The following is a 14,122-nucleotide window of genomic DNA, read 5'->3' on the forward strand; positions in this document are numbered from 1 at the left end:
CCACAGCCAGCCCCATCCCATCAGCATGTCATCTGTTACCTGGGGATTAAAACACAAAATGAAATGGTGGCAGAGCAGAGGTGCTTATTTAGCCACCTTCTGCAATTAAACAGAATGGGAAGGGGGGCAGGAACTTGGAGCCAGGCACCTGGGTGCCAACTGTCATCTGAGGGGAGCGATGCACTCCCTGCTTTCAGCCCTTCCCACTATTTCCCTGGGGTCCTTCCCTGTCCCATGTGTCCCCAGGAGCTGGTGTCACCGACGTGGCCATGGTGAGCCACGGGACCCCAGGGTGGGTGATGCTGGCTGCCTGCTCCCTACCTCCCTCCGGCAGCGACTGGTTGAAGATGCCCTCGATGGTCTCACAGGAGCTGCCATCTCCCCCACACACACGGCACTTGTCTTCCTTGGCATCAGAGCCCAGGACACGGTCACAGCCCACATGCTGGGGAAGGAGCAGTGGGATATTAGCCATCCTGATGGGGTCCTGAAGCCCACTCCCAACCTTAATCATGCTATGAATCTATTATTCAATCCTTTAACATCCCCCAGCTTGGATTGGTAGTGGGGGCTGCAGCGATCCAGATGCAGACCTTGCACTTGGCTTTGTTGAACCACATGAGGTTCTCCTGGGGGCACTGCTCGAGCCTGCCCAGGTCTTTCTGGATGGCATCGTGTCCCTTGGGCATGCCACCACACCACAGTGTCATCTGTAACCATGCTGGCTGTGCACTCACACTAAGGCTGTCCCACCTTGCATTCCCCATTGACGCAGATGTCATTGGAGTCCTGCCGGCACGGCGTCCCATCCACCACAGCTGCAGCTCTCTCCGTGTAGAAGTTGAAGCCCTCGGCCAGGCAATTGAGGGAACAGGCTTTCACCCCTCCTAGGAAAGATGCTGAGGTTTAAGTGATGTCAAAGGAGAGAAAAAAAAGATGCAGAAAGGCAGACCTTGCCCTCAGCCTCCTCATGGCCTCATCCTTCTTGTCTCCTAGCTGTGAAGCTCCAGGTGCTCAGGATGACATCTCTGCCATGCAGAGGGACCCATAGCAATACACAGACATTGTATGGACCAGTAGCATGGTGAGACCCCCTGCACTGGACTCCGAAACATGGTGAGACACTTATCTTCCTGCCCATCCTAGGAAACATGGGCAGTAAGTGACAGGGAAGGAAACAAACTGACCTGCTCTTATGTGGTGCCAATCTCTTCTGAGTCACTTTGCACATTGCAAAGGCTATTGAGACCCTTGAGTCCATTTTACAGACAGGGAAGTTGAGGCAGCAGCTCATAAGCAATTTGTCCAGGATCACCCCAAAGGCTGGAATTGAACAGCCTATGTCCATCCTTAGTTCCAGATCATATGGCCAGAGGAAGCTTCTGTTTCTGTTCAGAACTGATGGGAACTGAGCCCTTCCCAGCAAAGAAAACTACAGCAAAGTGAGGAGGAAGGGGAAGGATGCTCAAATTAGAGCTGAGCACCAGCTAAGACTGGGTCTGTGGATATTGCCTTATGGTGCTTGGGAACAGGACTGGTTAGGGAGGAAAGAAACTGGGAGCAGAGAACTGAGCAGAGAAACTTCCTCTGTGCTGTCATTAGATTTTACTGAACTGGCCAAAGAGGACCCCAGCAGAGAGAAGCATCCCAAGGACCTGGCAGTTTGCTCCTGCAGGCACTGGCGGCGGTCATGAGCTGCCTGCCAGAGCTGGGAAGCCCCTACATTGCAGCAACCGAGATCTCCTAAATCTGCAAATCGTTATTACACATCAAAGGGGCAGATGGAGGGGAGGGGTGGCCCAGCTGTGCCTGGGAGCACCAAAACGCAGCTGGGGGGGGAAGGAAGAGTAAACTGGGGGGAGGGAGGAGCAGGAGGAGACAGGAGAGGGGAATTCAGCTGCTCGCAGGCATGCTGTGGAGCAGGATGCCTGGGCAATCCCCTGGAGAAGGTGCTCCATTGACCTTCCCTATGGAAAACCAACTTCTGCTGCACCCTTGCAGCACCAGAGCCACCACGGAGGACAGTGAAGTTGTGACCCAGAAAACTCACAGAACTCAGTGCTCAGTGGAATGAGCAGTCCAAGGTCCGTGAGAGTGGGATCTGCTGTGGGTACCGACCTTTACCTGCTGTGCTGTGCCTCCAAGGATATTTTGTTCCTCCTGCCTGCCCTGTCCCATAGTGGAATTAAAGCACATTACAGTTTATGATGAGCAATCTCCTGTTTTCTGCAAGCCCCTGCTCCTTGCCAGCCCTCTCCCAACCCTGTAAGCCATTCCTCCCTCCCTTGGCTCTTGCTTCCGCCAAGAGCAAAATGAATAACTAAGCGAATAAAACAAAATAAACAAACAATTAAAGCCGCATTCCATGAGGTATCTGCTGACTGCTGAGCTCTGAAAGGCTGAGCTCAGCACTTCTCGCTGGGGCTGCCTTTCGTTCCTGGGGTCTGGGCTGCAGCACCATTATAAATCACCACCAGGAAAGCACCGTGTGGCCCCATGGAGAACTCAGCCTCAGTCCATAGCGTCTCTGTGGCTGACACCAGGCTTCAGTGGGTGGCTTGGTCCCATCCCAAAATGCCCATGGGACCTGGGATATTTCCTATCCAGGGAGGGACATCACTGTGAGCCTGATGGGTGAATGGCATCCTCACACCACTGTGTGTTTCAGCAGTGGGGTGGCTGCAGGGTGCAGTGGCTGAGCTCAGTTGGAGAAGAGGCTCAGCCAGAGTGGTGAATGTTTCCTGGTATAGGGACATATGCCCCAAAACATCCTGCAGAACAGAGGCATTACCAGCAGAAGGGCAGGTGAGTGTCTGCGCTGCCACATCACTCACACTTGGGCAAAGAATTTGTTGGGGGTAGGGGACAGGGATTACCCCCTTAGTGCCACCATGATCCCAGCTCATCCAAGGGCCCAGCATGAGCAGCCCATGCTGTTAACATCATCATCAGCTACTTGGTGCTGGATCCCAGAAACAAGGAACACACTACTTCCAATCCCTTACTTTTAATGCCTGCATTTCCTTCCCTGCACCCCTGCATGGGAAGACAGTGATATCCTCTGACACCAAATAGTAAATGCCAAATAATGCAGCTCCTCATGACCATCACCCAAAGCCAACCTGGAGACTTGACATGAACTCCCACATTCCTTCAAGACGTGGCTGTGCCAATACTCACAGCCTCCCGGGAAGAGGACATATTTCATCACCTTATTTTATGGGAGGGAAGCAGTGAGAGGAAGGGGCTAATTTGAAAGCCAAAGCAGAAATCTTTTGGGGCTAAATTAAAATACAAAGACTGATGTGCAACTGGGAAACCATCCCCTGGGCTCGGATCACTGGGGAAGAAAGAGGTCTGAACAAGGGCAGCTCCAGCCGCAGGGTTATCTTCCACCTTGGCATCCATTGGGGTCTTTGTGTGACTGACTGCTTTGCAATTTTATTACATTTTTATTGATCCATCCCCTGCAGCCTCAGCACATCTGCTCCGGCTGCAGGAGCCCTGCTGGGAGGTGTGCTTATTTACACAGCTGTGAAGGATTTCCCCAGTCAAGTTCATTAACTACAAGAAGGAGACGCGCTGTTCTTTCTCATTATTAAGAGATTTCTGCCACAGAGCCCTCCACCCACCCCCTCTCCTTGCTAGACAGGCAGGACACATGGGGACTGACCTTGGAAGGGGGGAATTCTGCAGGATCCCTTAGTTTGGATCCCTTCTGCTTGGGTAAGAGCTGAAGCTCTACCTGGTGGTGCAGGTAGAGCTCTCCCCTTTGTCTCCTTCATCATGTACCAGGGTGAGGGTCCTGAACTAAACAGGGTGGTAACTTTGCACTGTTTTAGCAACTTGTTTTTTTTTGTCTCTGTGTTTGTTCACTTGGTAATTAAGAATCAGTCTCAAGGAAAGCAGCTTAACGGCTCCCATACTGCTGGTTCTGCCAGAGGAAAGATATTGAAGAGTAATTGCACAGAGCTGAGTGATGCAGGATGAGGGCATGGCAAGACAGCCTGGTGAGCACCCTAGCAACCTGCTTGCAGGACCTGTTCTCAAAGAGATGGTGACCTACTGCCCACTGGAGGACTTGGACCATGGGACCTGTCCTGGAAGAGGTGGGGGACCCAAAGCACCGCATGGCTCTGCTCCAGCCCTGGGATGCTCCAAGCAGCACTCACTCACCTCCCCTATATGTCTTCCAGGTGTAATACTTCCCTCGGAAAGGGACATTATCAAACTCAGCACACTGCAGCTCTCGAAAGTCCTGGGACCCTGGTGGGCAGTCCTGCAGCCACAGACAGAGAGATGAGCACATAGGTGAAATAATGCCTTACTGCTAGGGTGCTAGATGCCTGCAGATCCTAGGTGGCTGCAAGTCCAGCAGTGATAGCACCAGCGCTTTGAGATGGACACCAGCTCTGACCCCTGCCCAATGCTGTATGATGGCAAAAGGCATTGGGGAAGCATCTTATTTCCTAACTACAAGCCCATGGACATTAAAGCTGTAATTTCCCAGATTCAAAGCTGAATTGTGTAACCCTGCAGCACAGTTGTTTCTCTTTGTTCCCTCTGAGGTCTAACGCCCACCCCTGGGAAGCCAGGTGCTGTACTGGGGTTTTGGGAGACTGCTGGGCTTGCACTCACAGAGTGCAAAGCAACCGCTGCTGTGTTGGTGCTGAAAGTCTCTGATCTTTTCCTTGTTATCTTTTGGGGCCCCTTTTTGATGCCAAAGCCCCTTGAGCATGTAGCACCAATCTGCCCTCTGAACCAGGTGGTGCAGACGTGCTCCATCCTGCTTGGTTCTTCCCCATTGCTGCCAGCACAGCATGCTTCACCTCCCTCAGCCCCATAGCCCAGCAGTCACATGGCAGTGCCTAACAACCCAAAGCCATGCAAAGGGCTCACTGCTACCTCCATACTGCAGCACAGTGCTCCCTGCCCAGGTCAAAGCCCTGCTGACCCCTTGGCATTCCTCTATGTCAGTGTGATGGTACTCACATCGGTGTTACAGGACCGATAGCGTTTCCGCTCCCCCAGGCAGTACTTCCCTCCGATCGTAGGCCTGGCAAACAGGGAATAAGAGGAAAAAAGCAGCTCAGGACAGCAAGCCAGCATTGGTGGCAGACGGCCAGCATTGGTCAGACAGCATGGGTACCTATGGGAACACCAAGGCTTCGGCTACAAGGACAGGTTCTGCCTGGAGGAATTTGCATGCCTAACTGCCAGCATGCAGCGGGATTGTCTGAGCAGCTGTCACCTTCCCCACTGACCCGAGCATCCAGGATAAGGCAAGGCCACGTGCACGCACACCTACCGTGGGCTGTCGCAGTGCCGGACGGAGGAGGACACACCGCCGCCGCACGTCCTGCTGCACTCACCCCAGGATGACCAGGATCCCCAGGCACCATCCACACCCTCCGGCCGGGTGCCAAAGGGCACACATTCCCTCTTGTAGCACCACTGGGGAGAGACAGAGCTTCAAAGACCTTGAGAACGACACACTCTCCTTCTCCCAGATAGCTCCCTGACCTCCTTTGGACACAGGAGGGCTGGGATCAGACTTGATCCCACTAAATTTGAATTCTGGGCTGTACTGGCCTCGGAGCCAAGTTTGCCATCACAGAGAGCATTCGCATTTCCCTGGGCACCATTTAGTCTGAGTCACAGCATCACCATCTGTATGCGCTGTGTACTCGGAGATAGCAGGGATGCTCATGCAAACTTGCCTATGAAATATTTCCCTTGGACCTGGAAAGGATCCTGCACCCCCTGGAGTCAACAGTGATGCAAGGAGCAGGATACTGCCAGACCCGCTGCTGTTCTCTGGGCACCATGCCAGACACAGCATCTCAGGGGCTGAGATAATCCCAGGAAGGAAGAAACTGCTGTGTGCTCCTTCCAGGGGCTGATAACCCACCCTGGAGCTACTGGCACAGCTTCTCCTGGCTCCTTTCAAGCCAGGCTCTCTGCAGGCAGCACAGTCTGCAGGGAATAATAAACCTCCCAGAATGGCTGGCTGCTTACACAGCAGCACATTAGCAAAGGTGCAACCACATGCAGAGCATGCACAGCCCTTCTGGTGTCCCTGCATGGAAGCACAGGGACTGCTGGTGCAGGATACAAACTCTGGTCAGAAAAAAAAAAGTAGTAAGGGCGGGGGGGAAACAGAAATATTTGAAAGTGACAAAAGCTGGTAGAAAATCACTAGGAGAAAAAGATTGTTCTTGTATACAGTGGATTTTGAGCAGCAGGGATGTTCAGCCCCAGAAGATGCCTAATCCCTTTTGATCTAATTTCCAGTAAAGCTAAGAGAACTCTAAAGAATAATGCATTTCTCAAAACCATCCTGCACATGAGCTTCTTCAGCTTCTTAAGGACCTGATTTTTTTCTTCAATTTCTTGGGAATTATTTTTCTATTAGTGGAAAAACATGAGTTCATTTTACGGTGGATGTCCCAGTCCTGATTCTCCATTGTCCCAGATATTGCACACAGGCTGCAAAGGCACTGGGAATCATTAATGCTTTGCTTTAATAATTTCACACTCACTTTATGCTGGTGCAAATGAGGGTCAGAGGTGCAAGGAAAGAAGAGAGATGAACAATTCTTAAGTCATAACTCACTTCCAAAATACATGGCCATGGAAAATGCTATCTTCCCCTCTCAGCAGAATGTGAGAAATGGTCTGAGATTTGAGTGTGCTCAGGGGTCCTGGTGGTCCTTGGCACAGCTGTGTTCCCATTGTGCAGGGAACAGTGGGTGCTCTTGAATCAGCTTTGCACTCCCCAATAACCACAGTTATCACTGGACAAGGGATTCACCCAACCACTGCCAACTCGCCACGTGCCCTGGGCTTCCTTACCCCCTTCTCAATGGTGTTGGTTTGGCAGATAGTCCCCTCTGCAGCAGGGATGCTGTTGGTTATGCAGCGGTTGCTTTTACTCAGACACCATAACTCACTGCAGACCTCCTGGAAAGAGAAAGATTTTGGGGGAGAGAGGGGGGGGAAGAAGAAAGAGACAAAGATACAGAGCCAAGGTCAGGATTCACCCCATGCTGGGGCTGCAAGGCTGGGGCAGTGCAGCAAGTCCCCTCCCCAGGGCTGGGGATGTTTCCTTTACTGGGTTTTCATTGCAGAGGCCAAGCACAAGGACCCATCCTGCAGCTTCCATCATGAGCATCCCCCTGCCAGGTGGGTCCAGGTCTGCTTCAGAGGGAAGCTGAGGCTGCTTGGGAATACAAGTGTAGCTCATAAGGCCTCACATCACTTCTGCCATCTCCTGCCAGCCTAACAGTTATGAAGGGAATACTCCTCTGGAGAGTTCAGAGCTGCTTTCAGAGCAGTCAAAACAATGCCAGATGCTGACAGAGCCCCTGAGTAGCTCAGAAGTGGGCATTTCTGCTCACTTCTCTGCAAGGTCCTGGGTGCAGCTGGGTCCATCAAATGGAAAGGGCTGGGAACTCCACACCTCCTGGCAGGAGGTTTCCTGACCCATCCTGACTTCTCAGACAAAAAGCATCCCTTGGTTGCTCCACTTATCAATTCAAAACCCACACAAACTTCAAGGCCATGGCAAACACCCTGCAAATCCATTACAGCTGCTTCATCAGAAAGCGCAGACCTGTTCTGCCCCTAACATCAGCCAGACTGGACTTCAAAACCAGCAAACTGCAAAGCAACAGCTAAAAAGCAGAGCTGAGTTCCCTGCCACATTACTGCCCTGTTCCTACTCTTACTGAAGGAAGACTTTGGAAAACTCCCCATTTCACAGAGATCTCCAGCACTGACTGGGGTTTTGGTTCCTAACTCTTACCACAAAAGCATAGCTTTGATGAAGGAAAAAACAATCTCTCTCTCAACTTCAAGAAGCATTGAGCCCTTCATTGGATCATAGAATTATTAAGATTTGAAAAGACCTCTAAGATCATCAGTTTTAGTTGTCAACTCATCACCACCATCTGCAGTAACCATGTCCCTAAAATCACACTGCACTCCCAGAGCTATTACAACTATTGGGAAGTAGGAACTCTTGCAGTCCTACTGTGTCACCAACAGAATGGACATCTTAGCTCCACCAGTCATATCTGTTCACCCCATCATCATCAAGCCTATTAATAATCTGCTTTGTGCTAGCATGGAGATGGAGAAAGCCAGAAAATAAAGGGATGCTGACATGCTTGCACCACTGCCCTGCAGTTTGTTTTTATGGGACATGGGATGGGTGGATGTACACGTTTACCCAGATTTATGTGCACTCACTTGAGCTCCTATGCTTTTTGGGCTATTCCCAAACACGCATGAAGGGCTGGGCTGGAAGGGTCATGGCAGGGACATCTTGTGCTTTTGTGATCCTTGTGTATATACAGGAAGAGCCTGACCAAGTTAAAAATGAGCTGGGAAACAGGTGTGTAAATGTGGAAAACTTCCATTCCACTGCCTCTGATTGAGATGAGGAGGGGCTCTGACTGCAGTCAGTAGTGCAACTTGGACTTTTCCTACTGCTGCATCCACTCTACTTCCAGGGCACTCTGGGAGAGCCAAGCTCAGGTCTGTTCACCAAGATGAGCTAGTAAGATCACTTGGAGGAGGTTTAGCATCAAGCCGTACTACACATTTGAACACTTAGAGTGATAAATTGGTTCATACTGGATTACTTCAATGGCAAACAGTGAGCTTGTTTGCTCATGGGGATGGGCAGTGGGGATGTTGCAAAAGAAACTAAATCTGATCTGATCTGTAGTGTCTTATCCTTCTCCAGCTTTTCAGGGCTTGTACCAGGGTGGATACACACACGTGTGTCCATCAGAAAACACAGATGCTCACTGGTGGATCCTCTGCTTTCTTGAGGGGAAGGTGTTCAACCAGCCTTTAAGTGTACACACTTTCCACTTGCCACTATGCTCAGTCAGCAGTGTTCTGTATGTTAAATACAGCAAAACGTCAGGCTGAAACCCAGGAATCTCCTGAAACTACCTTTCCTTTCAGTGATTTCTTGTATTCAGATCCCAGGGGATGACAGTGCAATGGGGATTTAGATAGGCAGCTCTCTGACACATCTACAGCACAATGTCTCACCTCCTTTGGAAGAGAGAAGTTTTTCCTCCAAAGTAGGTGTGTGTAAGCACAATGACTTCTAGTAAGAATAACAAAAAATACAACTGTGTACTAAATCCCCTGTGACAGAGGAGTCTGGAGGTGGGGACTGCAGCTTGGGATACAGCAGCAACTCTTGGCATCCAACAGCAACCAAGGCATGGGGCAGAGGCAAGAGATCCCATGGGATAATCTAATGGAAATTGGGCTGCAGCCAACCTCTGTGCATGTGAAACGACCTCCTCTGTCCTCTCCCAGGGAAGCAAGGTGGAAAGCTCACAGGGAACATGCAAGTGCCCCTCATTACAAGCAGGCTAGCAAAGCAGAGGAATGACCCCATAGATCTTTGCAACCCCAATCCTCCACCCCCTGGGAACCGATAGTAAAGCAGGAAGGCTCTCTACCCCGTATTTACACTGGCGAGATTTAACTCCGTACTGGAAACGGCACTGCTCATCTGCATCGTAGGCCTGACCCGGAGCCACTGTGGGGTAGATAAAGTCTTGCTTGGGAGGAGCGTTGTTCAGGCATAATCCCATCCCAGAGCTGGAAACAAAGAGAGGAGAATCAGAGTTTGGAAAAGCTTTTGGGAATGCACTGCAGGAGAGGAGCAGCAGCACAACTGGCTCTGCCTGGGGCTCAGCTCACACACACTTGGCTGCTTTGGGGGGATAATTTTACTGCCCTCCAGTAGGGAAACCTCTGAGCACAATCAGTGCTAAGAAGGCACTCTGAAATCTTGCTGTCTGCATCCCCAGGGCTGGGTTTTGGGAAGCACTTTTGGCACATGCAGCTCTCAGAGTTTTAATCTCAATGTTTTGCAGGCTGCTGCCAGCCCCTGGCTGTCCTGCTTAAGTCCAGGTACAGCAGACCCCATTTGGCACGACATGGGTGGGTGCAAGGACCCTGTTCTGCTCACAGAAGCAGGGGTTGGTGGAACTTCTGTCCTCCCACCATGTGGCTGCAGAGCTGTGGCTGATGGTGCTGAGCAAAGAGAGCCCCTGCTCTCCAAGCCCGTCCTTCTGCATGCCAGAACTTTGGAGGAACATCCAAATTTTGCAAGAAACACGCCTTTCCCTCCCTCTTCCTCACCGCTCAGAGCTCTCTTTAAATCACAGCTCCTGTCACCACTCTCCTGGCCCCATGTCCTGGGGTCTCATTCACACCACAGCTCTGGTATGGATGGGGCTCTCCAGGCTGTGATTTCCCATGGGGGCTGCCACAGATTTGCTGCTGTCCGTACTGAGACCTTAGGGTCACACAAGGACAACGGCTGCGATGCTTTCTTGATATTCTCCATGCCTCATTGTGCATCCAGGGGTCAAGGGCGAGGAGGGCAGATTTTGCTGTGGCCAAACATGAGCTCTGGGATGTGGAATGTGGTGATAAGCCATGCTGCTATGGCCAAGCTTTGTGGGATGGAGGGCAGCCCCTTGGGATATCTGCCTTTGTGTTACAAAGGCAGAATCACAGCTTTGGTCTGTGACCCTAAATGTCTGGTATTCAGACTGCCCCAAGCTTGCTCCTGCCACGATGATCTTACACACTGGCTTCTCTTGTTTGTAATTTAAGTACTGCCCAGTCCTGCCATTAGGCAGTGCCTGTATCCTCCCACAAACCTCAGCAAAATAGATCCCAATTGCTTGGTTTTTGAGAAAAGCCCTGGGGAACGCCTGAACCCACAACAAAAGCTCCAGGCAAGGTAACAATATCAAAACTTGGGGACTTCGGAGCCTAAATCCCTTCTCCTGGATCCTAAAGGTGCTTTGGACAAAAAACACCTGAAGTTGCTCATTCATCTCTGAACTCTCCTCCCTGGTGTCTGCAGAAGCTCATATGGATGCAGCCCCAGCTCTGTCTCAGATCCTCCTTCCCCACCTTCCCTATGATTCTTGGCTGAACTTCAGCAATGTCCAAATGCCCCCAGAAGCTACAGATTTATGTGTGAAGTTTCTGGAAGTGTGGAAGCTAATTAAAGGTCTCACAGATGCAAGGTAAATAGAGTTAGCATCTTTAGCAGGAATGTCTGTAGGAAGGAAGGAAAGCACATGCTTCTTGGGATGGGGTGAGGTGCTGGGAGACAAGACAGTAGGTGCATGGACTGTGTGCTTTGGGGGCTTTTCTTTGGCTTTACCCACTCCTCAAAAGGGACTGTGAGAGGCTGGAGGTGTGTACTGGTTGTGAGGTAGAAAGGAGGGCAAGATGACATGGATTCCTTACTCCAGAAAGCTGGTGATATAATCCCTGCTGCATGTAGACCATACAAAGGGGTTGGTTTTCATGGTGATGTGAGCAGCCATCAGCTTGGCCGTTTCTTGCCCACGGGAGCCACAGCTGTTTCCAACCCCATCATGATTCATGCCAAACCTAGAAAGCAATATCAAAGTATTAGAGAGATGATCAACCGTAAGAAGAACCATTTTGCAGCTCCTGTTGGCAGGAACAGACCAACAGGAACCTTTGTCCCCACTGGCTGCCCATGGGGACTCCTTGGCATGGTACTCACGTGTGGCCAATCTCATGGGCAATGGTGAAGGCTGTGGCCAGGCCAATGTCCTCGTTGATGCTGCAGCTTCGTTCTCGTTCACACATGCCACCCACCGGGGCCAGGCCTAGGGAAAGCAGATGGAGCAGTCACATAGCATAAAATATCCCAAGTTGGAAGGGATGGGGCATGAGTTGCACTGGGGACGCTGGGCCAGCACCAAGCAGCTGAGATGGGCATGGGTTATACTGGGTGACCTAATGGGGCACTTCATGCTCACTAACACTGAACACAGCCTGCTCAATAGCAAGTTTCTTCTTACTGGTTTCACTGGCTATTGATATGAAGACATGGGTTTTATGGGTTGGGGTACAGGGACACTCAGCACTGTCAACTGATTTTGACAACAGCAGACTAAGAAACGCTGAAGATGGGTCAAAACCCACTGAATTTCTTATCTAGCAATCCTTGTCTCAGCAACAGCACTGCTGATGGGGGAACAGGTTATTTTACCAGGGGGCTGGGATCAGCCACACCAGCACTTGGTCACTCAAACCCTATCAGGGCACCTGGACAACCAAGTAGCCTGGGATCCAGCCTGACCACCTGCATCTGGTCCTGGCTGACACCCACCATAATGGGAAATCCACCCTTACTCTATCTGAAGGGCTAGAGAAAGGAGAAACCTCCCTGGGATTTGGGCAGCAGATTCCCCTGACTCTCTGCCACCCACTTACCCAGTGCCACAGACTGTGCCCCACTGCTAAGTGCTGAGGAAGGAACAAACTCAGTTCTAGAAACGGGCCAAGCCACCACAAGCCCTCCAGCCACCACCACCCTCCCAGGCACTTCATCCACAGCCACATCAGGTCAGAGATCCACCAAATTTTCCTTTTTAACTGCAGTGATTCACAGCAATAATCCTTCCCTGACTGCTTAGTCTAGACCAGGGCAAGACAAATTAGGAGCTACAGCCAGAGAGAGCGGCAGGGTCTGTCTGCGTCTAGCAGTTTAAATAAAGAACTCCCTTTACAGTCATCACAAAAAAGTCTTATTTCTCTCTACTAAGCCAGGAATACTCCACTAGGCTATGGACCAGCCCTAGATGCAAGCGGTTCTTAATCATCAGGCTGGACGTGACCCAGGGATATAACAGAGAAGCGTTCCAGAGCCCATCCGTCCTCTGGGTTGCTGCTTTTAGTGTTTACAGAAGTAAGGAGGCTACACGGTCTGGCGGGCTGGAAACCATGGGCCTGTTCCTGGCTTTGCTGCTGGCGCTTGAGGGAGCATTGGGCGAGCGCTTCCCCTTCGCTCACTCATTAGGAAACACGGATGGGGCAGCCCTCCCGTACCACACTCTCAAAGATGTATGTGCTGGTTTGGAGAGCCTGCAAGCAAAATCCTACCTACCCAGTGTGCCACAGGGCTTATTCTTGTAGATGCAAATGTCGTATCTGCAAAGAGAAGGAGAAGGCGGCATGAAGAACATGCACAATGTCGGCAACTCCAAAATCTTTCGCAAACGCTTCTCAATGATTCACATACAAAATAGCTCATGCAACACTTCTGGCAAAGAAAGTACAGACTGCAACAGGTAAGAGATGCCTCAGATCCATATTTTGCAACACTCCCAGGCTGAGACGCGCGGTGTTCTTTTAAGGATAGCTCTGACGTATGGGTCACTTAACTACTGAGCAACACTGGATGGGGTCAGAGGTGGGGTTTTGATGAAACACAGTGAGCCAGCAGCTCTGAAGCTTTGTGGGTTTGGCTGGATGGCCCAGTGCTGCTCACGAGCATCCAGCACATTGCTGTGAGCCAGGCACTTCCCTTCGGGGAGGATCAGGCTCATGGAACTGCCTTGACTGATGAGGACTTTGTGTCTGCACACTCAGACCTGTCACATTAAATCCTATCAGTTGAACACGCAGCTTTGATTTATTTATTTTTTTAAACAACACACATTTTTTGTTTGAAATTGTTTCACTTCAAAATTCACTTTAGTTTCATTATAATGGTAATGCGATTTTCTTAAATGATCTTTTTCTTTTTTTTCTCAGCTTCATTCTTTACTGAGAGTTTTCCAAACAAATTCAATATGGGTTGATTCAAAATGACTCTTTCCTCTGTTCCTGGCCTGGACTTCCAGCCATTGCATCAAGGAACTGACTGTTTGCACATCATTAGCTGCAAATGAGGAAAAGCTAAACGAGGACAGCAAAGTATGATTTCCTCCCAGCTGAAAGGCAACATCCTTGCAATGGGACACCAGCAGCACCTCCAGAAGATGGAGCTTAGGCCAGAGAGTGAATGTTGTTGTTTACACGTAGAGATGAGCTGCATGCCCTCCCTGTCTCTGTTTACATTCCTTCTCCATGCTCTTTGTGTGAAGGGCAGACTCAAATATTTGGGTTTTTGCAAAGCTTTGGCAACACTAAGTTTAAATCCACATAGAGAACAGCTGGGTGGTGGGTGCTGCTCCTTGGCCATGAGGTGCATTTCAACCCAAGTGTGATTTGGGTGCATGACACTGAGGGCGCTGACTGTGAT

The 14,122-nt window shown here is 50.6% G+C and overlaps 1 protein-coding gene across 1 annotated transcript in view; it reads right to left on the bottom strand.

The window, feature by feature from the left end:
• ADAMTS10 (ADAM metallopeptidase with thrombospondin type 1 motif 10) overlaps positions 1–14,122 on the bottom strand; it is a 50,275-nt gene that overhangs the window by 9,413 nt on the left and 26,740 nt on the right. The window contains exons 8-17 of the mRNA XM_031604612.2: positions 12,983–13,026; positions 11,594–11,699; positions 11,308–11,454; positions 9,492–9,633; positions 6,856–6,963; positions 5,309–5,454; positions 4,993–5,056; positions 4,177–4,279; positions 754–887; positions 322–445 (exon numbers count right to left, since the gene is read on the bottom strand). Coding sequence (XP_031460472.2) covers positions 322–445; positions 754–887; positions 4,177–4,279; positions 4,993–5,056; positions 5,309–5,454; positions 6,856–6,963; positions 9,492–9,633; positions 11,308–11,454; positions 11,594–11,699; positions 12,983–13,026 — 1,118 coding nt within the window. The remainder of the gene's footprint in view (positions 1–321; positions 446–753; positions 888–4,176; positions 4,280–4,992; positions 5,057–5,308; positions 5,455–6,855; positions 6,964–9,491; positions 9,634–11,307; positions 11,455–11,593; positions 11,700–12,982; positions 13,027–14,122) is intronic.

The sequence above is a fragment of the Phasianus colchicus genome, chromosome 28 (assembly GCF_987193195.1).
Source record: "Phasianus colchicus chromosome 28, bPhaCol1.hap1.1, whole genome shotgun sequence".
In the NCBI taxonomy this organism is placed as follows: Eukaryota; Metazoa; Chordata; class Aves; order Galliformes; family Phasianidae; genus Phasianus; species Phasianus colchicus.